Genomic DNA, 26,387 nt, shown 5'->3' with positions numbered 1-26,387 from the left:
ATATGTCTGTGGAATCAGGGCTCCTGAGATAACTGACACAGCATGGAGACTGTGGGAGTCACTGTACAGAAAACGAGGGGGGGCATAGTGAGACTGGGGCTTGGTAAGGTCAGCAGACTAATGAATATTTCCATGACATTATTGGTCCTTTGCTAATCAGGGGTAAATTTCAAGATCAACAGCATGCTTGATGTTTACTGTGAAACTGTTCAAATTCCCATCTCCTTCTCACCTACTTCCCTGCAGGAAACCTTCAGAAACCCATCTTATGGGCTGAACCAAGTTCTGTGATTGCCTCTGGCAATGATGTGACCATCTGGTGTGAGGGGTCCAGGGAAACCCAAATATATTTCCTGTATAAAGAAGGAAGCTCAGCACCCTGGGACAGTCATATACCAAAAGATCCTGGTAACAAGGCCATGTTCTCCATAACATCCTTGGAAAAGCTCCAAGCAGGGAAATATCGCTGTTACTCTTACAAATCTGCAGGGTGGACAGAGTGCAGTGACTCCCTGGAGCTGGTGGTGACAGGTGAGAGGACACTTCTCCAACACTAGGACCATTCTTGAGAAAAGAAATAAGTTCACTGTAGTGTGTCCTCATATTCCAAAAGACAGTAAATTGTTTACCATGTGATTCCACTTACCATGCTTCTTCTTTCTTCCTAGGAGTTCACCCCACCAAAATCACTCTGTCAGCCCTTTCCAGCCCTGTGGTGACCTCAGGAGGAAATGTGACCTTTCAGTGTGTCTCACAAAAGGCATATAACAGGTTCATTCTAATGAAGGAAGATGAGAAGTTCTCCAAGGCCTTGCCCTCACAGAATATGCACCCTAAGCAATTTGGAGCCGTGTTCACAGTGGGTCCTGTGACTCCCAACCAGAGGTGGAGGTTCACATGCTATGGCTACTACTTGAGGAGCCCCCAGCTGTGGTCAGTGCCCAGTGATCACCTAGAGGTCCTGGTCTCAGGTAAAGAAACGCAGGATTTTCCTTTAAATGTAATTGCAACTGACACAGGATCCCAGGAAAGATCCTGATGTGTGGTGGGTGATTGAGAGCCGGAACTACTGATAGCAATATCTCCGAATGTGTGATACAGCTTGACCTGAGGAACAGAAACCAGGGTTGATATTAAGGACGTAATTTAATTTCCATGGGAAAGTGTGGTGTTTATGTGTCCTTCTGCTATTGCAGATCAGCTTATGTGTCCCTGCAGTGGTGACCTTCTCTGTGCAATTCTCCTAACAGATGCACCTCCTTTCTTTCTACTTCTTTGCTGGGGCCCTTCATAATCCCTCAGTATGGCTGAGCCAGGCTCTGTGATCACATTAGAGAATACTGTCACCATCTGGTGTGAGGGGACCTGAAAAACCCAAACATATGTGCTACACAAAGAGGGAAGCCTGGAACCCTGAGAGATACAGCCCTTAAAGAATCACAACAATAAGGCAAAATTCACCATCCCTTGTGATAACACTGTAGACAGGCTGATATCACTGTTACTCTCACAACTTTGCTGTCTTGTCAGAATGCAGGGACACCCTGGAACTGGTGGTAACAAGTGACTGAATAGTCTGGAGTCATGTGGATCCCCAGATGTGACTCTTAAGATAAGGGTGTGCTCTGAATATATCCCCATGTGTTAGTCAGGTCGAAGGGACAATGCAGACTGTGTGAACCCATTTAATATTCCAAATGTGTCTCTCCTATGTGTCTAAAATAAACCACCCTGTTTACACTGCCAAACATATTGTAATCTTAGAAGGCTCTGTGATCCTCTCATGTATCTTAAATCAGAGATAGAACTGGTTCATTTTAATTAAGGATAAACAAATCTTCATCTCCATGTACTTACAATATGCATACACCGGGCTTTCTCCAGCCAGGTTCCAAGTGAGTCCCATTACACTCAGTAAAAGATGGCGGTTAGCAATCTTCAAGGTTGTCAGAAGGCAATGACACACTGTAGCATCTAGTCTCAGAGGAAGCCCCAGCCTCTCTGTTAAATGACATTGGACCTGAAACAGGTTTCCCCTGGAGACCCTAATGTGTGATGAGTTAAGGAAAGGACAGGTACATTAGCCCACTGATGCAGATGCAGACCATGGGAGTCAAGATACAGAAACCAGTGAGGGGTGTTGTGAGAATGGAACCTGGTAGGTTAGCAGAGAGATGGATCTTCAGATGGTTCCATGTGTCCTTCTGTTATTCAAGGGTCACGTCTGAGTTTCATATTCACTGTACAACTGTTTAAAGTCCCACATCGCTCTCACTTTCTTCTTTTCAGGGACTCTCCAGAAACCCACCATCTGGGCTGAGCCAGGTTCTGTGATCACCTCAGGGAATCCTGTGACAATCTGGTGTGAGGGGACCAAGGAAACTCAAATATATTTCCTATATAAAGAAAGAAGCTCAGCACCCTGGGACAGTCAAACTCCCAAAGATGCTGGTAACAAGGCCATGTTCTCCATAGCATCCATGGAAAAGCATCATGCAGGGCAATATCACTGTTATTCTTATAAATCTGCAGGGTGGACAGAGCGCAGTGACTCCCTGGAGCTGGTGGTGACAGGTGAGTGGACACTATGGGTCACAGTCCTCACCTTTTCCTGTGGGGGCCCCTGAAGCTTTGCTGCTTGCAGGAAAATGACCAACATGAAGTAATAAGGAAAACTCAGATCAGGCTGACATAGTAGTTGCCAGTTCACACTCTTAAAAGTCTGAAACCAGGTCACTTATTGCAAGCAAATTTAAACACAGAACAATTCTGCAAAAAAAAAAAAAAAGATTACTGGTGTAATCGAAACTCTAGTGAACAACTAGGCCTAATTACATCAAAACTCAAATCAGAGTACATTTGAACATGAAGATTGATTTCATATCTTAAGGGCCTTTGCTCTTGTATGGTCTCTGACTGAGGTAATGCCAATGCCAGCAGGCTAAAAAGTATATGTGACATCTCCCCAAAGGATGAGCTTCCTTAACTGAATGCCAATGATAAAGGTCTAGGGAGGGAGAGTCTGCGATAAACATCCTGAGGGATTCAGGTGAAGTTTGGATCTACAGATGGAAAGGCCACCTGGGTATTAACAACATCCACTCATAGCTTTCTTGATAGAAAACAGGTATTTATCTCCTCCATTGAGCAGACACACTACATGAGTAACGTTTCTGATTTCTCCCATATTATTTGTGAGCATGAGTACATTATGCCCTCTACATTTTCCCTCAGGAAATATATTTGTAAACATTTTCATCCATAGCCCAGCTGCTGGAGACAATGTATCATTTAACAGGCTCTGTCCTCTTTTTCTAGGTGTCCATCATGGAAAACCTACTCTGTCCGCTTTTCCCAGCCCTGTGGTGACCTCTGGTGGGAATGTGACACTTCAGTGTGTTTCATCCAAAGGATATGATGGGTTCATTTTGACTGTGGCAAATCTGAAGTTCTCCAGGTCCCAAAAGTCACAGCTGACACACACTGGACAGTCCCTAGCTCTGTTTCCTGAGATCTCTGTGATGTCCAGCAAGAGTGGTCCCTTCAGATGTTACGGATATTATACAGATAACTCACATGTGTGGTCAGAGTCCAGTAACCCTCTGGAGATACATGTCTCAGGTGAGGAAGTCTCTTCATTCACTCAACTGTTTGACACCAGAAACCATTTGACATATGCCCTGCTGAACCCTCAAGGAGGGGTTGGGGCCATGATGGCTGAAGGGAACTCTTGAGTAATAAGGCCTAGAGTATGAAAGGCCATGGCAGTGTCAGAGGAGGATGGGATGTGGAATGTATTGGAAGAGCCAGCTGAATGACTTCCTGTCTATCCTCCTTCCAGGGCTGTCCGGGAAGCCCTTCCTGGTGACCCAACACGGCCCTGTCCTGGGCCCTGGAGAAAACCTGACCCTTCAGTGTTCCTCTGAGATAAGTTATGACCGATTTCTTCTGTCCAAGGAAGGGGAAGGTGACCTCCACCAGGTCTCTGTTCATCAGCCTCAAGCTGGATATTTTCATGCCAACTTCACCCTAGGTTTTGTGAATTTTTCCACTGGAGGACGGTATAGGTGCTATGGTTCATATAACTTCCCTGAGTGGTCAGCCCCCAGTGACCCTCTGGACGTCCTGATCACAGGTGAGGAATGTCGTGCATTTAGTATGGATCCATCTCAGCACAGGCCTAGTTTGGTGGACACCTGGGACTCATCAACAAAATGATGATGAGCATCTCAGGGTGGATTGGTCTAGAAAAAAGAGAGTGAAGAAGGCACTGACTTTTAAAATGTAGACTAGGTTCTGAAAGATGGGGGCTTAAAGCAATGACTGTAGCCCTTCAGTCACTTATTTTTTTTTTTATCTTTAGGATACCTCCCCGTCATACCCAATCTCTCAGTGCATCCAGGCACTACTGTGTCCTCAGGAGACAATGTGACCCTGCTGTGTCAATCATCAGTCCAAGTGGACACATTCTTTCTGTTTAAGGAAGGTGCAGCCCATCCCTACATGCAACAAAGATCAAAGTCTCAAGATCTACAATATGAGGCAGAATTCTCCATGAGTGCTATGACCTCGGCCTTTGGGGGTTCTTACATATGCTTTGGTTCTCAAAACTCATCCCCTCACCTGCTGTCACATGCCAGTGTTCCTGTGGAGATCATAGTCTCAGGTGAGGTGACCCAGACGTTTGTGAGCTCAGAGGGTAATCCAGGACAATTGACCTAGGAATTGACCTATGCAGAGATTAAGAAGTAAACTGAGATTTCTCAATTTATGACCATCTCACCCTGTTCATGGCAATCCAGGAGATTCCAGGGAGGAAGCTGGGAGGTGCTGGAGGGGTGTAGTGTAGATATAAGACTGAGAAGAGATGAGATAATTAGTGTAGCCTTCCTCACATCATTTCCCCAACAAATTTCCCACAGTCTCCTGTGGTCCAAAAATCCATTCCTTATAGAGGTTTTAGATTTTCTGCTCTAGGGAAGTTGTTTCACCCTGAGTGTGTGCAGAGTCTATGTCCCCATGAGTCTTCATTCCTTTATTAGCTCGAATGGTGACCAAGCTACTGGGTGTGAAGCAGAGATCCCAATATGGTCCCCAGAAACCCAGAGGCTCAGAAGCTAGGCTGCAACTGAGGCATCCTGGTGAAGAGTGACATTTTGATCTGTCCTAGGCTGAAACACCTAAAAAGATAGCAGGCCTCATTCTCCATATTTTCCCCATCTTATTTTGTCAGGCCAAGAACAACAGCTCTTTATCCCTGTTGTGTCTGACTGCAGAGGTCTTAGCAAGAACTCTACTGCAGGGTGTGCTCAGGGGCATCAAGCTAGTTATGTGGTTGGAGTGGATTCTTGTTTGGAGTGGGTGACAGGTACTACAGTTCCTGTCTAGTCCACTTCACTCATCTCTAGAGACCTTTGGAATTTAACATCACCAGTGGCAAGCCTTGCCCCCTCATTTCCCAGAACTGAGTCCTGCTGTTTAGAGAGTCACATGCCACACATCAAATTTCAATTGCCCCTGTCTTGGGTAGTTCTCAGTTTCTCCAAGTGTAAATGGGAGAGCCCTGGCACTGACATTAAGTTCTTTTAAATGATGATCTTACCTGTTTCATCTACTTACAGAGAAAGACTCTAGAATCCTGTTCTGCCATAGTTCTGCCCCATCTGGCACTGTGTTGGTGACACTGTGTCAGAGTTTGGTACAGGGCTAGGGCAGAATATTCAGGATCATTCCTTCCACTTCATGAGGTTTAGCTCCAGTGTAGGAAACTTGGTGGGAGGACAGACACTTGGGGTTGAATCCTCAGCAATGCACCTTCACTCTGGGTGTCTTTTGGGGCAGGAAAAACTACTGGAAGTGTTCTGAGATGGTCCCATGTTGCATGGCTATAAGAATGATAGGTAGTAAATACAAACAGTCTACATTGGGTATTCACATAGTAGGTTCTTTATTATTTACCTATTGATTGATTGATTGACTGATTCTTCTCTAATACAATACATTCCAATTGCCACTTCCCTTCCCTTCACTCTTTTGAGTCCCCCACACACACACATCCACTCTTCCCCACACCATTACTCATGTCCCATATCCCCCAGGAAGAGAAGACCACTTAGGGGCATTAACTGAACATGGCACAACATGATATCATTATATTCGGCAGAAACCCTCACCTCACAGCGGGTGAGAGAGAACAGAAGGAAGAAGTGTCTCAAGAGCAGGCAGAAGTGTCAGATGCACCTTCACCACCACTGTCAGAAGTCCCTCACAAAACACCAAACTAAGAACCATAACATATGTGCAGAGGATCTAGTCCAGACCCATGAAGGCTCTACGATAGCCTCTTCAGTCTCACACAGTATGTTCTAATTTACAATTCTTCATTCATGATTTCCCCTGTCTCATAGAACTGGAAGGATACCAAAAGGCTGTGATTGGTGTCTCTGTGGCATTCTTCCTACTGCTCTTCCTCCTCGTCCTCTTCCTTTTCCTCAGACTCAGACATCAGAAGAAAGACAGGAAGGGAGGTGAGTAGGGTGTGGGAGGCCTGGGTTTCAGGTGGTAGTGGGTCCCACTGTGGGCTATCCAAGCAGGGACCCAGGGCATCAGCCCCAGGAAAAGCCCAGACTGGGATATATGAGCTTAGAAACACTTCTGCAGAATCTCAACACAAAATGAGATCTGGAAATGTGTGCAATGAACTCTATTGTATGGACTTTTCCATCTACTGGAAGATTTTAACAGACATGCAATGAGTTGGTCCCTTCTTTTTATGAAAGTGCTAGGTAAGGGGCTCAACCCTCCTGGCTGAGGCTCCTTCCTCTCTTGCAGTCCAGACAAAGACTGACTTGCAACATCCTGCAGACTCAGCGAACAAGGGCAAAAGCTTCCAGAAGAGGTAACTCATGCCCAGAAATATCGACCTAACCTGCCTGACTTCCTTCGCTGTCAGTTGACACCCTCTTGTTTCCCCAGATCCAAACCAGCTCCTGCCATCCAGGAAGAAATCTTGTGTGAGAGGAAGAGGACCTGGGAGGGAGATGTCTGAGATCTCAGCATCTCAGGGGTGGAGGAGGGCCTGGGACACTGAACCCTCTCTATGTACCCTCATGCCCTACATCTTCTCTTTCCATATCTGGGATATAGCAGGGGTCTGGGGATGTGAGATGTCCTGGAAATCTGGTCAGGGGAAAACTTGCATGTTTGTTATGACAGATGCTACTGTGAAGGTCACACAGCCTGCAGACAGCATGGAGCTGGATGTCCTGGTGAGACTATTGCTTGTCCACAATGCTAAGATATTATGACCCAATATAATGCCAAAGCAATCTCTGTTCTCCCCCTTTTCAGCCCTTAGTATCATCCACAGCTGGCTCTTTGCTTCTATATTCTGTGTGTTATGACCTCATTCTTTCTTTGTTTTCTTTGACAATATGGCCCCAACTTTCTGACTCCTCAACATCTCTCTGGTTTCTAAAGTGATTTTAGAGGCTCAGAAGAGAATATGAGGGTCATAAGTTGTAGTTAAATGGTAAAGTGATTACTTTAGATGTATAAGGCCTTGTGTTAAACTCTAGTGATAAAACTAACAAGTAAATAAACATGAAACACAAGTAGGTGAGATCCATGTGCCTGAGAACATGTGTGCACATGTGTTTAAGCACAAGTAGAAGACAGAGGTCAACATCCGAAGTGATGTCTTCTTCTATTTTTCTCCAACTCATTTTCTCTGACAGACTCTCTTCATGTCCATGGTGATATTTATTTGGATGGATTGGTGCCACTGAGCACTGGGCACCACTCTCTCCCTCAACATCACTTAGTTCTCAGGCATGTGACTTCTTGCTTGGCCTTCTTTTATGTTGCCACAGGGGATCACTCTCAGGTGCTCATGTTTACATAGCAACCACTCTGCTGCTTGACTCCTCTCCCCAGGCCCCATGTCTCCCTCTTGACCATGCTTATGTAAGGGCTGCATTTATAGCCGGGGACAGAACTCTCTACCCACTATGACGAGCTCAGATGGGAAATGATATGGAGATAAACTGAGTCTGAGCAGTGCCAAGTGTATGAGGGAAATATATTAGAGGATGTGGGTTGAGTTATGTGAGGCACAGATTATCAGTGTGAATTTAAAGGAAACTTGAAAGAAGTCTTTCATGCAAACCTGTGATGAAGATCCACATCTAGGTATGGAACATGGTAGATCCAAGTGTTCTCAGGGTATGGACATTCTCTTTCCAAAAGATAGAAGCACGGAAGGGGACATCAATATGTCAGGATAATATTTCAAAAGCACCGAGAAGTAACTGGCAGACACTCTTATAGTCCCTAGAAAGTCTCAGAAGACCCCTTGAGCAATAGTTTTGTTTGATAAAAATGTCTGAAGTATCATTCTTGCTCCCTGTAGAAGTATGTGTGGAGAGCCTCTGGGAAACCAGGCCAACTCCCTTTGTTACATTGTCTCTCTGCTGCAGAGCCAACGTGAGGAAGACCCCTCTAAAGACTTGTATGCCCAGGTGAAGCCCTTGAGACTCAGAAGGACAGAGATCACCTCTTCTTCTCTCATGCCAAAGGAATTATTGGCCTCAAATGACACACAGTCAAAAGGAAATCAAGTGATAGATGAGCAGGTGGGTCCTGACTTCTCTAGTGTCCCATGCTCCCAGTGCCCAACATAGACCTTCTTCTACACTTTTCCACTGCAGGCTGCTACAACAGAGGAGCCACATGATGTGACCTATGCCCAGCTGTGCATCATGACCCCGAGACAGGGACATGTGAACCTCCCACCTTCCAGGCAGAAAAGTCCAACCTGAGAACATACTCTGGCCTCTACCAATCCAGGGAGATCCACACTCTGCATTCTGTGGGAGAGGGAGGACTCAGGGATGCCAGAAAACAAGGTCTGCCTCAGGTGCACAGTCATAGTGCAGACATGACCAGTCTCTAGGAAATCCTGAGAAATTTGAGGACTCTGATTCTGTTGTCCCTGCATTTTATAAATAAGGCAAATGCTTTGTCAGTGGCCAATGCATAAAATGAGGAAAGAAGCAAGGAATGAAGAAAGTTTTCTTTTTTATGTTTTCTTTGTTTTTTATTTTAATTTTGAGATTCCACTATTGTTACAGCATTTTCCTCCTCCCTTTCTTCCCTCCAGACATTTACATAGATCCTTCTCTACTCTCCTTCAAATTCAGGACCTTTTTTTTCATTGTTAACACATGTACATATGAAGATGCATGTAAAAATTTTAAACATTTTTACCCTGAATATATACCTTTTGTCAATTATATCTCAATAAAGCCAAAATTGAATAATGAAGTAACCTTAATATAATGTAGTATAAACCAGAAAATTTCATAACTGATCTGAGCAAACATGAGTAAGCGTCCTAAAAATTGAGGGGTTGAATGGGAAGACCTAGTCTAAGAAATAAAGAAGAGAAAATCAATAGTTAGATGAGAGATATTGCAAAATTTATACCTTACACCACACAAATCTATTAAGAAACACACTATCTCATGTACTATTAGCAGTAGGGAAAGGGGCAAGGTTAGCAGAGAGACAAGTCAGTTTTGTGAACGAAAGCATGGGGAGTATCAGACAGATCCGCTAGGATAAGAACCAAGCCCAGGAGGCAGAGTTCTATCCACAGACTTGCAACCTCATCTCCTAGGAGGCAATGGCCCCAGTGTCAGACTGGCTTCATGTCTGATCTTGGATGAGAACACTGGACTAAAGTTCCCTTTGTCCTTTCTTCAGGGCCTCCTAAACAGTCTTGGGTTGTTATGGCTTCCTGGTCCAAACCATTAATAAATACATAAAATACCTTTCTAAATCAATGACCTCATTGTCATATTGAGACTACAGAAAGAGAACAGCAACATATTCCATATTAGGAATAAGGATGGAAATGATACAGGAAGAAATTACAAAATAAGCACACAGGTAGTTCCTGTTAAGTAGAAGATGCAGGCAGGGGAAACACTCATTGTAGGCCTCCTTTGGCTACATAGTGTTTTCAATGCCATCATGAGAGAGAATGATATGCTGGCATTGATTGTATGACTTAGATCCTTTGCAGTTGTGTTGTATGTTTTTTTTAATAATTTAGTTCTTTGTCAATATCTCATAATCATCTACTTGTACATAATGCATTTTGCCTATGCTCTCCCCACACCATTTTTATATACCTCCCTCTCCTTAAAAACTACAGTTCTTTGCAATGCCTGAAGAAACTACTCCATTTTTTGCTATGCATCTGTCTCGGTAATTCCTAGTTGTTTGTCTCTGACTCCAGTTCATGCAAGATAATTTTCTAGGAAGCCTGACTCAGTGACCCCCCACCCAGAAATGTACAGTAAATCTCTCCCTCTTCTGATATTACTACATTCTTTCTGGCTTCTGTTTCCTGCTTATGTAGACAGTCAAGGACCATTTTGAGGTTGCTTTGACGACTTAGTTTCAGAAGATCAAAAGAGCTTCTGGCGAGCTTGTGCAGACACCAATGTTCTTCTTGTGGTTTTTGCCCTTTAAAGTCCTTTCATTTTCCCCCTTTTCATGGCATTACATAGTTTGGCTAAGATATTATTGTCCTGTTAACAATAATCAACAATCCTCTTAATCATAATTGGATTATCATGGACTTTTCCAAGGATTAGGAAGTCCATAATATGTTCCTGTCCCATCACTTTTCCATATTCATGACTATAGGCTCTGACCCATTTAATCAGAGACCTATATGTGACAACTGGACTGAGACTATGCTCTTGAGCCTGGTCGGTTACCCCTGTGTACCCAATAGAGGAAATGACTCTTTCCTCTCTGAATCTACAACTAGGAAGCAGTTTATCAGTGAGGGGTAATGGTTCCTCTGTGACCCTCCTCCATCTATTCCTGGCTGTTCATCCTCTGTACTCATCAACATGTTTAGATTTTGTGATTGCAATGGCTGTGCATTACTCAGAAGATGACATTTCAGCCAGTTGATGATGGTGCATGCCTTTAATCCCAGCGCTTGGGAGGCAGAAGAAGGCAGAGCTCTGTGAGTTTGAGACCAGCCTTGTCCACTAATTGGGTTCCAGGACAGTCAGGATTGTTAGACAGAGAAATCTCTCAAAAAACACCACCACCACCACCACCACCACCACCACCACCAACAACAACAACAACAACAACAACAAAAGAAGATGACTTTTCATAACCAGGTTGCCTTTTGCCTCCCTTCAGTTGGAAGCTAAGGTTAAGTAACCCCTGAGAAATAAAAAAATAAAGTTGAGCTTTCATAGCTGAGATTCTATTACCTTAGCTCACTAGTATTTGCAGTAGTCCCTCAGTGGAACTTTTATAATCTATTTTTCTCTGAAACCTCTGACTGATGGGCAGAAGTTCAAAGAGGTTTGGAAAAATTTTAAATCCATGGGGATCCCTGGTCTAGGTAAGTTGCCTGCTGTAACCTCCCTTTTGGTATGCCCATTTAAAATCAAAGATGTGTTGACTCTTAGGTTTTCCAATAGGAGGTTGAGAAATGAATCCTTCAGGTCCAAGAAAGTGTACATCAGTTTTTCTGGAAGAATCAGACTCATGAGATTCAGAGTTCTGGGTTACTTCACATGTAAGAGAGGTATGTTTCAGTGTGATTGGCCTGGCACCATAATTCCTATCTTTCCAAAACAGGCAGTATGGAATGCAATTTCCTTTTTTTTCAGGATCATTGGATAGTTTTAAATCTTAACAGGGGTAGCTGCACTTCCTAGTTATGTAGTTACAGGTTCTTAGTGTTGGGCCAGTGCTGGGGAGTCAGTTTTTGCCCAAATCCCTAAAAATCTTTGTCTTCATTCTGAGAGGTAGTTCACCTGTTTCTTTTGGAAGGAAGTAGAACTTTCAGCTAGCAGATATTCTTCTGTCAGAGGGTAAGAGACCAAGTTTTGTTGGCTATCTATTAGTGTAACTATCTCATCATCAAAGAAGGTGACAGTGGCTATCTATTCTATTTACCTTCCCAAAGGAGGTCTATCTCTTCCTTCTAGTTTGTTACTACTGTGTGTAGTTCTTTAGACTTAGATTTGTGATCCTTGATTTCACAGCTAATATTAACATATCAGCAAATGCATACCATGTTTATCTTTCTGAGTCAGGCATACAGGTAACAGGATGATTTTTTTCTAGTTCCACCCATTTGCCTACAAATTTCATGATGTAATTTTTTTCACCTGCTGAATAATACTTCATTGTATAAATGCACCATATTTTTTTGTCCATTCATCTGTTGAGGGACAATTCCAGTCTGGTGGAATACAGGTTTTAAAATTATATCCTTAAGATTCCAGGTATTTCCTCAGTGTTTGTTGTTATATCTTCCTTTTTATTTTTCATTTTGTTAATTGGAACATTTTCCCTTTTCCTTTTAGTTAATTTGGATACAAGTCTGACAATTTGATTGCCTCAGAGAACCAACTCTGTTTTGTTGATTCTTTGTATTTCTTCTCTGTTCTATCAATTTCAGCCTCGAATTTTAGTTTTTCTTGCCATCCACTCCTTTTGGGTGTGATTTCTTCTTTTTATTCTCCCCTGCATATAGTATATATGATTCTATATTTCTTTTTTAAATTTAATTTAATTTAATTTTAGAAAATAATTTAATTCTACATATCAGCCACAGATTCCCTTGTTCCCCCCCCTCCCAGCACCCTCCCCTTCCCTCTGCCCAATCCCCATTCCCATCTCCTCCAGGGCAAAGACTCCCCTGAGTATTGAGATCAACCTGGTAGACTCAGTCCAGGTAGGTCCAGTCCCCTCCTCCCAGGCTGAGCCAAGCGTCCCTGCATAAGCCCCAGGTTTCAAACAGCCAACTCATGCACTGAGCACAGGACCCGGTCCCACTGCCTGGATGCCTCCCAGACAGATCAAGGCCAATCAACTGTCTCACCTATTCAGAGGGCCTGATCCAGTTGGGGGCCCCTCAGCCATTGGTTCATAGTTTATGTGTTTCCATTCGTTTGGCTATTTGTCCCTGTGCTTTATCCAACCTTGGTCTCAACAATTCTCGCTCATAAACCCTCCTCTTTCTCGCCAATTGGACTCCCGAAGCTCCACCGAGGGCCTGGCCGTGGATCTCAGCATCCGGTTCCCTCAGTCATTGGATGGGGTTTCTAGCACGACAATTAGGGTGTTTGGCCATCCTATCACCAGAGTAGGTCAGTTCGGGCTGTCTCTCGACCATTGCCAGCAGTCTGTTGTGGGGCTTCTTTGTGGATTTCTGTGGGCCTCTCTAGCACTTTGCTTCTTCCTATTCTCATGTACTCTTCATTTACCATGGTCTCCTATTCCTTGTTCTCCCTCTCTGTTCTTGATCCAGCTGGGATCTTCCGCTCCCCTAAGCTCTCTTTCCCTCAACCCTCACCGTTCATTACCCCCACTCACATCCAGGCTGTTCATGTAGATCTCATCCATTTCTCCATCATTGGGCGATCCCCATGTCTTTCTTGGGGTCCTGTTTTCTAGGTAGCCTCCCCGGTGTTGTGAGTAGCAGTCCAGTCATCCTTGTTCCACATCTAGTATCCTCCTATGAGTGAGTACATACCATGTTTGTCTTTCTGAGTCTGGGTTACCTCACTTAGGATGATCTTTTCTAGATCCATCCATTTTCCTGCAAACCTCAGGATGTCATTGTTTTTCTCTGCTGAGTAGTACTCCATTGTGTATATGTACCACATTTTATTTATCCATTCTTCAGTTGAAGGACATCTAGGTTGTTTATAGGTTCTGGCTATTACAAACAATGCTGATATGAACATAGCTGAGCAAGTGCCCTTGTGGTATGATTGAGATTCTATATTTCTTAAACTTGCATAGCATTAAGTCACCAGCTAATCTAGGACCTCCTTGTCTCAGTGACTGCTTTTTGTCTTCTTTATTTTTTTTGTTTCCTTTATTCTTTAATCCCCTGTCCTCCCACCTTTATTCCTGTGAGTTCTGATCATCCAGTAACATAGTTCCTTCAACATTACAATATCTCCTCAACTTCTCCAAACAATTTTACCACCTTGAGATCAAGTATTCAAATTCCTGAGACTATAGAGGATACATTCAAACTATCATACCCTTGCACTCTTTAATCTCCCTCCCACCTTGATTACTCACCCACACCAAATTGTTTTCCCACAATAATGACTTTTTCTTACCCCTCCATACTGAACTATGCACTTCTTTCTCATGGATTCTGGGCAAAGGGAGTTCGTAGTCTTTAGTTGTGAACCCATGAAGAAACCTAGGCTTTGGTTGACAGTTTCAAACCAATGGTCATACAGATAACAGGTTTCAAGGCAAAACAGCAGAGATGAACTATATTCTAAAGGGACTCAGATGCATGTACTGAACACCTACAGTACAATGAGGCTAAAGCATTCAATGGAAAGAGCAGAAGGAACCTCTTAACTTTGCAATGAGTGTTTGGGATTGAGGATAACTGGTATACCTGAAGAAGTCAAGCAGAGGTTCCACATGTACTTGTTTACACACATGTTTTCCATCTTTCTCTTAGCTACTGTCGTAGTCACTGTTCTATTGCTGTGAAAAGACACCACTACCAAACTAACTATTATGAAAGAAAGCATTTAATCTTGGGCAAGATCCATATGCCTTGTCTTGAAAGAGACTTACTTACAGTTTCAGAGGTTTATTACATTAGCATCATGGTGGGGAACACATGGTACTGGAGTAGTAGCTGTTAGCTGTATCATGATCAGGAGGCTGAAAGGATGTGTAACTGGGTCTGCCTTGGGCTTTTGAAATATCAAAGCTCACACCCAGTGATAGTATTCCTTCAAAATGGCCAGATCTTCTAATTTTTGTAATCAAGTAAAAGAGTTCCACTCATTTCTTGCTTAGCATTCAAATATATGTATGTGCCTATGTGGACTCTCTTACTCAAACCACCACAGACATACACACTGATATTTGGGGGAAGAAAAGAGTCTACACCTGTGGTGTTGATTTTATTGGTTGGCATGGTGACAGATCTGGAAACAAGATGCTCCCCCAGATCATCTCTCACAAACAGCAAGAGCCTTAACATTTGCAAAACATGTAAGTCCATGTGATGATCTATTGTGGTGACAAAGGTAGATTAAAAAATCACTATAGGCCCAGAGGGGCCTAAGGAAACATTCTAGGGCCCATGATCCTATACAATTCTGAGGTCTTCAGTCTCAGTGTACTTGATAACCACCATTTAAGATTTGCAGTCTCAGGGAGTGATCTTGCACAAATAGCATTGGAGATTTGAACTCACTGGATGCTCAAACTACCCAAACACACAAGGAGCAGAGTGGTTGCCAGGGGAATCACACAAACACTTAGAGAGCCCCTTCTCTTTCAAGACAAGGCACATGGATCTTGCCCAAGATTGAGGCTATATTAGGACAGAAAGACTCCTGTTTTCTACCATGGATAGTAGCAGTAATAATCCTCAGCTATTTGGGCACTGATGGACACACAGAATTGGTGGACAAAGCCAGTAGAATCCACCCAGATATGTGCTTAATGATTGTGGAGCACAAAGGGTGGACCACAAATGTAGTACCAAGGGACAAGGATGGAAGACCAACACAGACCCCATTTCCTAGGGAGTTGCTTTTCTTAAAATCAGGGACCATACTACTACTGCTGTGACTCAATATCTGGTCCACCACAGAAGCCTGATACAGTGCTATTTGAGGCCACCAGTCATCCAAGAGACAAGTTTATCACTGTAGCTCTTCCCTCCAGTAGAGGGTAGCACATGCTCCTGCTGAGACTGATGTCTATGGGGCAATTGGTGTGACTGAGTTCACAGCATTGAGTGTAGGTCTCTTAGTTCAAAAGAAACATCTCAACTCTGGCTATAGCTCAGATAGAGCATCTATTTAGTATTCAAGAGCCTCTGGGTTCAGAAAGAGGGAATATCTTCCTACTTATTCTCAAGCCAGGGAAACCATGAAAGTTGATAGATTGTGGGAGGACACCCTTTGGAGTGGATGTAGTGAAAAGTTTGGGATATACTGTCCTGTCTGTGTTTTCCTCGAGGTATATAAGTGATGCACTTACAGAAATAGAATTTATAGATATAGGTAATAAAAATTATAGTTTTAGTACGAAGGGACAACATACCATTGCCTTTTGTTCACTAGAAGCTATGGACTCAGGAACCAAAGTATATAATACTAGGTGACCTCTATCAGTCATGTGACTCAAAAGAAATAGGTATTTCCTATGATTTCCCTCATACATGGTGCTGATGTAGACAATCTTCCTAGAGCAGAATTTTTTTTTTTTTACCAGTGAATACAATAAGGATGTATTACAAATCACACAGGTTTAGTGTTGCAAATTGTAATCCTAGCACCCAGGAGACAGAGGCAGGGGGATTTACAATATTTAGAGATCAGTCTTGTATATTTTGAGTTCCAGGCAAGACAGAGCTACATATAGAGAAACCTAGTTATAAAAAAGGAGGAGGTTGAGCAGGAGTAGGAGGACAGGGAGGAAGAGAAGGAGGAGGAGGAAGAAGAAGGAGGTGAAGGAGGAAGAGGAGGAGGAGGAGGAGAAGGAGGAGGTGAAGGAGGAAGAGGAGGAGGAGGAGGAGGAGGAGGAGGAGGAATATCCAAGATTTATTATTGCTGTCGAGTGGACCTGCCTCTAGGCAGCCCAGGGCTCAAAGGAAAATCCATGATCTTGACACAAGCTAAAACTTTTCTATCTGAGGGAGTTACACAGTCTCTTGATGGCTTCCTTCTTTATTCACCAGCCTCTTCTGATGGACTGATTTGGCTGGGCTAGGCTGGTTCTCTCACAGCCATACAAAAACACATTTATCAGTTTTTTAAATAATTTTTTTTATTTTATAATTAATTTAATTTTACATATCAGTCATGTATTCCCCTGTCCTCCCTCCTCCCACCCCCAGCCTTTCCCCCCAATATATCCCTCATTCCCACCTCCTCCAAGGCAAGGTCTCCCTTAGGGAGTCAGCCCAGCCTGGAACATTCAGTTGAGGCAGGTCCAGTCCACTCCTCCCTGCACCAAGGCTGAACAAAGTGTCTCAGCATAGGCCTAGGTTCCAAAAAGCCAGCTCATGCACCGAGGACAGGTCCCAGTCCCACTGGCTGGGGGCCTCCTAAACAGTTCAAGTTCATCAACTGTCTCACTTATCCAGAGAGCTTAGTCCAGTTCCATGGGGGCTCCTCAGCTATTGGTTCACAGTTCATGTGTTTCCACTAGGTTGGATAGTTGTCCTTGTGCTTTTTCCAATCATGGTCTCAATATCTCTTGCTCATATAATCCCTCCTCTCTCTCGTTGGTTGGACTCCTGGGGCTCCACCTGGGGCTTGGCCATGGATCTCTGAATCTGTTTTCACCAGTCACTGGATGAGAGTTCTATCACAACAGTTAGGGTGTTTGGCCATCCAATCACCAGAGTAGGTCAGCTCAGGCACTCTCTCAACCACTGCAAGTAGTCTATAGTGGAGGTATCTTTGCGGATTTCTGAAGACCTCTCTAGCACTCTGCTTCTTCCTATTTCCATGGGGTCTTCATTTATCATGGTATCTCTTTCCTTGTTTTCACACTCTGTACCTGATGCAGCTGGGACCTCCCATGCTCCTAAGCTCATTTCCCCTGATTCTTGCCCTCCATTACCCCCCCTCATGGCCAGTTTGCTCATGTAGATCTCATCCATTTCTCTGTCATTGGGTGATCCCTGTGTCTTTCTTAGGGTCCTCTTTACTAGGTAGCCTCCCTGCAGTTGTGAGTTGCAGTCTGGTTATCCTTTGCTTTACATCTAGTATCCACTTATGAGTGAGTACATACCATGTTTTTCTTTCGGAGTCTGGGTTGCCTCACTCAGGATGTTTTTTTCTAATTCCATCCATTTGCCCACAAACCTCATGAAGTCATTGTTTTTCTATGCTGAGTAGTACTCCATTGTGTATATGTAACACATTTTCTTTATCCATTCTTCACTTGAGGGGCATCTAGGTTGTTTCCATGTTCTGACTATTATAAATAATGCTGCTATGGATATAGTTGAGCATGTGTCTTTGTGGTATGCTTGAACATTCCTTGGGTATATGCCCAAGAGTGGTATAGGTGTATCTTGAGGGAGGTTGATTCCCAATTTTCTAAGAAAGAGCCATATTGATTTCCAAAGTGGCTGTATATGTTTGCATTCCCACCAAAAGTGGAGGAGTGTTCCCCTTGCTCCACATCTTCTCCAACATAAGCTGTCTTCACTGTTTTTGATCTTAGCCATTCTGACAGGCGTAAGGTGGTATATCAGAGTCATTTTGATTTGCATTTACCTGATGACTGAGAATGCTCAGCAACTCCTTAAATGTCTTTCAGCCATTTGAGATTCTTCTGTTGAGAATTCTTTGTTTAGCTCTATAGCCCATTTATTAACTGGACTGTTGGGCATTTTGATATCTAATTTCTTGAGTTTTTTATATAAATCTGGATATCAGCCCTCTGTCAGATGTGGGGTTGGTGAAGATCTTTTCCCATTCTGAAGGCTGTCATTTTGTCTGATTGACCATGTTCTTTGTTCTACAAAACCTTCTCTGTTTCAAGAGGTCCCATTGATTAATTGTTTCTTTCAGTGTTTGTGCTACTGGTGTTATATTTAGGAAGTAATCTCCTGTGCCAATGCATTCAAGACTACTTCTTACTTTCTCTTCTATCAGGTTTAGATTAACTGGATTTATGTTGAGGTTTTTGATCCACTTGGACTTAAGTTTTGTGCATGGTGATAGATATGGATCTATTTGCAGTCTTCTACATGTTGATATCCAGTTATGCCAGCACCATTTGTTGAAGATACTTTCTTTTTTTCCATGGTACAGTTTTGGCTCCTTTGTCGGAAATCATATGTTCATAGATCTTTGGAAAAATGTTGAGGTCTTCGGTTCAGTTCCATTGTTCCACATGTTGGTGTTTATGCCAGTACTAAGCTGTTTTTTTTTTTTATCACTGTAGCTCTATAGTAGTGCTTGAAGTCAGGGATCATGATGCCTCCAAAGGTTGTTTTATTGTACAGGATTTGTTTAGCTATTTTGTGTTTTTGTTTTTCCATATGAAGTTAAGTATTGTTCTTTCCAGGTCTGTGAAGAATTGTGTTGGTATTTTGATGGAGATTGCATTGAAACTGCAGATTGCTTTTGGTAAGATTGCCATTTTTATTATGTTAATCCTACCTATCCATGAGCATGGGAGATCTTTCCATTTTCTGACATCTTCAATTTCTTTCTTCAGAGACTTAAAGTTCTTTACATACAAGTCCTTTGCTTGCTTAGTTAGAGTTGCCACAAGGTATTTTGTATCATTTATGGCTATTGTAAAGGGTGATATTTCTCTGATTTCTTTCTCAGCCCATTTGTCATTTGTATATAGGAGGGCTACTGTGTTTTTGAGTTAACTTTGTATCCTGCTACATTGTCGAAGGTGTTTATAAGCTATAGGAGATCTTTGGTTGAATTTTTAGGGTCACTTATGTATACTATCATGTCATCTGCAAATAGTGAAAGCTTGATGCCTTCCTTTCCAATTTGTATCCCCTTGATCTCCTTATGTTGTCTTATTGCTCTGGCTAGAACTTCAAGTACTATATTGAATAAGTTTGGGGAGAGCAGAAAGCCTTGTCTTGTCCCTGATTTTAGTGGAATGGCTTTGAATTTCTCTCTATTTAATTTGATGTTGGCTGTTGGCTTGCTGTAAATTGCCTTTATTATGTTTAGGTATGTTTCTTGTATTCCTCATCTCTCCAAGACCTTTACCATAAAAGGGTGTTGGATTTTGTTAAAGGCATTTTCAGTATCTAGTGAGATGATCATGTGTTTTTTTGTCAGTTTGTTAATATGGTGTATTACATTGACAGACTTTCATATGTTGAACCAACTTTGCTTTTCTGGGATGAAGCCTACTTGATCATGGTGCATAATTGTTTTGATGTGTTCTTGGAGTCTGTTTGCCAATATTTTATTGAGTTTTTTTTGCATCAATGTTCATGAGGGAGATCGGTCTGTAGTTCTCTTTCTTTATTGCACCTTTGTTTGGCTTGGGAATCAGGGTAATTGTAGCCTCATAGAAGGAGTTTGGTAATGTTCCTTCTGTTTCTATTGTGTGGAACAATTTAAAGAGTATTGGTATTAACTTTTCTTTGAAGATCTGGTAGAATTCTGCACTGAAACAACCTGGCCCTGGCCTTTTTTTGGTTGAGAGACTTTTAATGACTGATTATATTCCCTCAGGGGTTATTGGTCTATTTAAATAGTTTATCTGGTCTTGATTTAACTTTGGTATATGGTACTTATTCAGAAAATTTTCCATTTCTTTCAGATTTTGCAATTTCGTGGAGTATAGGTTTTTGAAGTATGACCTGATGATTTTCTGGATTTCCTCATTGTCTATTGTTATGCCTCTCTTTTCATTTTTGATTTGTTAATTTGGATGCTCTCTCTCTCTGCCTTTTGGTTAATTTGGACAAGGGCTTGTCTATTTTGTTGATTTTCTCTTTGTTTCATTGAAACTTTATAGTATTCTCTTTGTTTCTATTTTATTGATTTCAGCCCTCCATTTGATTATTTCCTGGCATCTATTCCTCCTGGGTAAATTTGTTTCTTTTTGTTCTAGAGCTTTCAGGTGTTAAGTTACTAGTGTGAGATTTGTCCATCTTTTTTATGTGGCTATTTAGTGCTTTGAATTTTCCTCTTCACATGCTTTCATAGTGTCCCATTAGTTTGGGTATGTTGTGCATTTATTTTCATTGAGTTCTGGGAAATCTTTAATTTTTTTTCTTTATTTACTCCTTGACTCACTGGTGATTCAGTTGGGCATTTTTTAGTTTCAGTGAGATTGTAGTCATAATTTGTTAGTTCCCTTATTTCTCTGTTAACGTTGTTTCTGGCAGACCTACCCATTGGACAAGAGAGGAAGACTCTTTCTTCCTTGTCTCATTGTACATGTTGAAACGTATTTTCTTTGCTCCCAAGATCTCCAGGATCCAGCTTCAGGAGGCATAAATGTACTCATGAATGAAGGCAAAATTAGCTCAATTAACTATGGATATCAAGACAAGATGTCCTGAAATAGTGCAGGACAATGGAATCCTGTGGAAGCATTCACTATCATGGATGATGAGGACCAGAGAAGGTTTCCATGAGAGGCTCTGAAGTAGTGAAGGGAATGGAATTGGGTGGAACTGGGGCATAGTGTTGGACAGGAAGAGGTTGATGTGATAGTAACAACAGACCATCTTGAGTTACATTGATCCTTGTCAGTGATCAAAGGACAGGGACGTCTCAGGATAAGACTGTATGGAATTGATGCAGAGGAATGAAAGTGGAAAGATGGAGAAGCTGAAGTGTCCACTCTCTCCTGGCTTGACAGAAGGTATGCAAAGATGTCACAAGTCCTAGCTGGCTCACTGATGGAAGCTAACCTCCCTCCTGGACAAGATGTGATTTTTTACTTACTGTTCATTTACTTGTACTAGACATAAAAGAGAAACCCTTGTCTTCTTTAAAATTATTTAAAATATATATGTAATTGAAATAGTATTACTTCACTTTCTCATCCCCCCAGTCACTCTCCTTCAAACCCCTTCAAATTTTCTTTGATAAGTATTGTTTTACACACACACACACACACACACACACACACACACACACACACACACACACACACAAGTCTGTTCTTCTTTTGTATATGGTCCATGGCAGACTACTCTGCACTGGACAATGAATTAGCTATTTTTTTCCTCTGACATTCTTATAAAGGAGATCCCCTCCTCTTTACCCTGTGAATTTAAACCCCCTTACTATTTCCCTTCCCTCCATTCCTCTAGTATCGAGACCACAGCTCCTCATCTGACACTTTGGATTCTGTCTAATGCCCCAGGCACTAATGATTATTGGAAGATATTTACTGCTTACCTTAAGGTATGGGAGGAACATTTATCAATGCTCAGTTAACAGCCTCCATTCTTCCTCCATCAGCTATGATGATATCCTTTATTTAAGTGTTAGTCTGAAGGTCAGCAAGTTCAGTGGCATAGAAGACTTTAATTTGGGATTCTAATTCCTCAAAAAAGAAACCAAGATACAATATCCAATGTGGTGGGAATGACTCACTGATGTCCCACATCTGTGCCAACACCCTTAAAAGAGGACATGATAAGCAGTAGTGCATCCTGGGATGAAACACATATGATCACAAAGACTTACAGAATGTGAGAATACTGGACACTCAGGGAGGTCTACATTCAGGGAATTATCCATCTCTAGTCTGGACATTGCAAACACCCTGAAGAGAAACACATGCAAATTCCACCTTCATTCCATTGGACAGTCTGCTCAGATCCTGCTTTCTGCTTCTGTGGTTCTATATGGGACACTGTATGTTCCACTCTTTCACTGAGCACATTTCAAAGTCCACCCTACTTTAATATGCAACAGTGTTTTTCATATTTTCTTGCTTCATATCAATAATTTACTAGTTTCTGAGAGCAAGAAACCGATGTGTAAAATAGGAGAGAAACCGATCTTTCCTCTGATGAATCATCATGAACAGCTGGTGTCCTGCCCCATCTCATGCAAATCCTTGTGGGAACCATGCATGGAGGGCAGAGGCTGAAACCTCTGCAATACCAACTTCCTCTTCTCTGATCTCTTGTATGGAATTGGCTAACATGGGTATAAGAAGAAAGCCTGGCTTCTTCTCCTCTTGCCACCTGCAACAAGCAGAGAAGCTGACCCAGCCTCTCACCAGCTGTAACACTGAGGAGAGCAAGCCCTGCAACTTTGCATGGACAGCACAATAGAGTGGGCAGGGGGAGCTGGCAGTAGAGCTGAGAGTGGGCTTGCCAAGAATGTGAGCATGGAATATCTGGCCTCACTCCTCATCTGCCATCTTGTGTTGGGGGCAAATGAGAGATGCCCCTCCTCACTGCCTGTGGCAGAAGGGAGAGCAGGCCCTGAGGTCATGAGAGCAGGAGAGTTGTTCCTGACCCTCACCAGCTGCAGCACTCAGGACAGTGTCCCCGCACCTCGCCTGGACAACACAGTAGAGCTGACCCTAATGGTATAGGTGTGGATGAGCCAGCCCTGAGAGCATGAAAGCAGAAAAACCAGCCCAGCTCCTTGTTTCTTGCTGCATAGGTGAAATAGTTAGGGCAATGCTGGAGAGGCCACCCTGGTGGTGAGGATGGGGGAGATATGGTGGGCTGATGAACCCTGCAACTGCCCAAGCCCAGAACCAAGGTTTCTAGTTGGCCCACCCCAACACTCACCCCATCTGTGATCTGCTTGAGCACATGAAGCGGCTGATCCAGAAGTTCCAAGGTTGCAGGATTTCCACAACACAGGGCGACAACACAATATCTAAGAGGAGTCTCTATGAGGGCCAAGTATTCATGGTGTAGCAAAAACCAATGAGTCTTCAGAATGAACAGTTGTAAGTAAAGATATATGGACTTCAGGGTATACAGTGTGAGTCACTGTGTCACACGACAGCTTCAAGGTGACAGTTTTCTTTTATTTTTTTGTTTCTCTTAAATTTTATTTTTTTTCTTTAAGGGGGGCAAGAGGAGGCTGCAAAGACAGATGTGGATATGAAGGGATGGGGACAAGGCTGGGATCAAGATGCTTGATGTGAAACTCACAAAGTATAAATAAAAAGATTTTTAACAAAGAGGAGAGCCAGCTAGACCTGGTGGTGCACATCTTTAATCCCAGCTCACAGGAGGCAGAGATAGACAAATCTCTGTGAGTTAAAGGCCATCCTGGTCTACAAAGTGAGTTTCAGTCTATCCATGGCTATTACATATAGAAATCCTTTCTCATAAAACCAAAAATCAATCAATCAATCAATCAATCAATAAATAAATAAATAAGAGGAGACTGATACTATCCAAGAGCCCAGTTATCTCTGTTTCATCCATCTATCCCTTTTCTCTTGGTTCACTTTGTGTGCTCCCCATCACTCCTGACAAGGAAGTCCCTGAGTCACTGAGAAATGTCAGAGGTGGGCGAAATTAAAATGACCTTATTTTCTCCCTGAGACAAAAAAAATTAGTTTCCTCCTTCCCTACATGTTGTGATTCTTGGAGAAATGTTCTGACCATAAAGTGGGTGAGGAAGACCACAATCTCTGGGCTTGGTGGATCCTGTGTTGAATTCTTTTGCATCAACCCTGCTTGTTCAAAGGTCTGTGATTCACAGAGTCTATTAGAATTTATGGCCATGGAACTTGAAATTCTTCCTTCTAACACAGGATCAAAGTATGAGGCTTCTATCTACTGATGAAATCAGGATAAGATCAGGAAGATTTTTCCATGGAGGAGAGAGAGTATATGGAAGGTGCCCACAAGCCTGTTCCCTTTGGGAAAGATCTGGCCAAATAATAGTAGAAAGCCCAAGAAGATACCTGGGCACTTATATCCTAAATTTAATACATGTAACCTAACCCATGTGAGACCATCATTATCTAACACCAAATCCAGACAAACACATTGTAAGAAAACAAAATGAAGCTGGGTGGTGGTGGTGCACACTTTTAATCCCAGCACTCAGGAGGCTGGGGCAGGTGGAACTCTGTGAATTCAAGGCTAGCACCTCGTCTACAGAACAAGTACCAGGACAGTCAGAACTACACAGAGAAACCCTGTCTCAAAAAAAAAACTGTACATGAATGTCTCCTAAAAACATAAATACAAAATCCTCAACAAATATTATTTATATGCCACTAAACAAAATCCCAGGTAATGATAGACCACACACAAGATGGAGATCCCACAGGATCTCATCACCTGGACAACTGTATCTCTGTGATAGTCTATGATGTTTACATAATGAAAAATATTCCCTAATATGCCTTTGTTACCATATACTCTATTGTAAGTCATTTAAATTTAATTATGTGCACAAAGATACCCCCACAACAGACTGCTGGCAATGGTCGAGAGACAGCCCGAACTGACCTACTCTGGTGATGGGATGGCCAAACACCCTAATTGTCCAGCTAGAAACCTCATCCAACTACTGAGGGATCTGGATGCAGAGATCCATGACTAGGCCCAGCGTGGATCTCTGGGAGTCCAATTAGCGAGAATGAGGAGGGTTTATATTAGCGAGAATTGTTGAGACCAAGGTTGGATAAAGCACAGGGACAAATAGCCAAACGAACAGAAGCACATGAAATATGAACCAATGGCTGAGGGGTCACCAACTGGATCAGGCCCTCTGAGTGGGTGAGACAGTTGATTGGCCTGATCTGTTTGGGAGGCATCCAGGCAGTGGCACCGGGTCCTGTGCTCATTGCATGAGTCGGCTGTTTGAAACCTGGGGCCTATGCAGGGTCACTTGGCTCGGCCTGGGAGGAGGGGACTGGACCTACCTGGACTGAGTCTACCAGGTTGATCTCAGTCTGCGGGGAAGGCTTTGCCTTGGAGAAGATGGGAATGGGGGGCGGGCTGGGGGGAAGGTGAGGGGGGCGGGAGGGGAGAGAACAAGTGAATCCGTGGCTGATATGTAGAACTGAATTGTATTGCAAAATAAAAATTAAAAAAAAAATATTAATACATCATGACCAACCAAGATTTACCCTGTTATATAAAGCTGGTTCAACAACCCAATAGCCAATATCACCCATCAGCAACACAGTAAAAGTGGAAATAAACATGATAAAGGTATGAAGGGAAATAGAGAAATAACATCTGCCAATGCCCCAAATCTGTTTATAATGAACACTCACCATAAACTAAGGATAGATAACTCTCTCTGTTGAATAAGGTCGTATTAAAGAAACCTAAAATTAGCACCATATTTTTGATGGTGAGAAATGAGATATTTCACATTCAGTTGGGAAGAACACAGCAATACCCAGTCTCTCCAGGAAAATTCAACCTTGTACTTGAAGTCCCAAGTAATGAAGTAAGACCAGGAAATGAAGGTTCACATATACAGAAGGAAGGTCTACATCTGTCAATTTTGCTTGTTGCCTGGTTGTCTATGTTGAAATTCTAACTTATTTCACAAAATAACTTTGTAGAATTAAACAGTGATTATTTTTTCCGATTTTATTTTTTATTTGGATGTGTGTATATGGATGTTATACCTGCATTAAAGTTCAAATCCACAAGGCTAGGAGATGTTGGATTCTTTGGACTTGGAGTTGTATGGCACCCTGTGGATGCTGGAAACTGAGACAGGGTCCTCTGGAGGAGCAGACAGTGTTCTTGACCACTGAGCCATTTATCCAGTGCCCTAATTGAATTTGATTGAAAGTACATCAATATCATGTATCATTTCCAAATTTCTCACACATGTTTTTTCATGTATGTTATGAAGTAGACC

At 42.6% G+C, this 26,387-nt stretch overlaps 1 protein-coding gene across 1 annotated transcript; it reads left to right on the top strand.

Moving 5' to 3' along the window:
• The first annotated feature begins 419 nt into the window (after positions 1-419).
• LOC131902866 (leukocyte immunoglobulin-like receptor subfamily A member 6) lies at positions 420-9,319 on the top strand. Its single transcript, XM_059253778.1, has 10 exons — positions 420-531; positions 669-971; positions 2,290-2,574; positions 3,319-3,701; positions 3,856-4,135; positions 4,364-4,666; positions 6,408-6,527; positions 7,147-7,268; positions 8,478-8,633; positions 8,709-9,319. The coding sequence occupies exons 1-10, from the start codon at positions 420-422 to the stop codon at positions 8,817-8,819; spliced, it is 2,175 nt and encodes a 724-aa protein (XP_059109761.1). The 3' UTR covers positions 8,820-9,319.
• The last annotated feature ends 17,068 nt before the right edge of the window (positions 9,320-26,387 follow it).

This window comes from Peromyscus eremicus, chromosome 1, assembly GCF_949786415.1.
Source record: "Peromyscus eremicus chromosome 1, PerEre_H2_v1, whole genome shotgun sequence".
Classification (NCBI taxonomy): Eukaryota; Metazoa; Chordata; class Mammalia; order Rodentia; family Cricetidae; genus Peromyscus; species Peromyscus eremicus.
Note: the sequence above shows the minus strand (reverse complement) of the source record. Positions and strands in the feature narration are given on the sequence as shown.

Bases quoted from the DNA above. Each gene is read 5' to 3' on its own strand.
- LOC131902866 (XM_059253778.1), top strand. From the start codon at position 420: ATGTTCTCCATAACATCCTTGGAAAAGCTCCAAGCAGGGAAATATCGC. The intron at 972-2,289 runs GTAAAGAAACGC...TCTTCTTTTCAG, and splicing joins CCTAGAGGTCCTGGTCTCAG to GGACTCTCCAGAAACCCACC. The intron at 4,667-6,407 runs GTGAGGTGACCC...CCTGTCTCATAG, and splicing joins TGTGGAGATCATAGTCTCAG to AACTGGAAGGATACCAAAAG.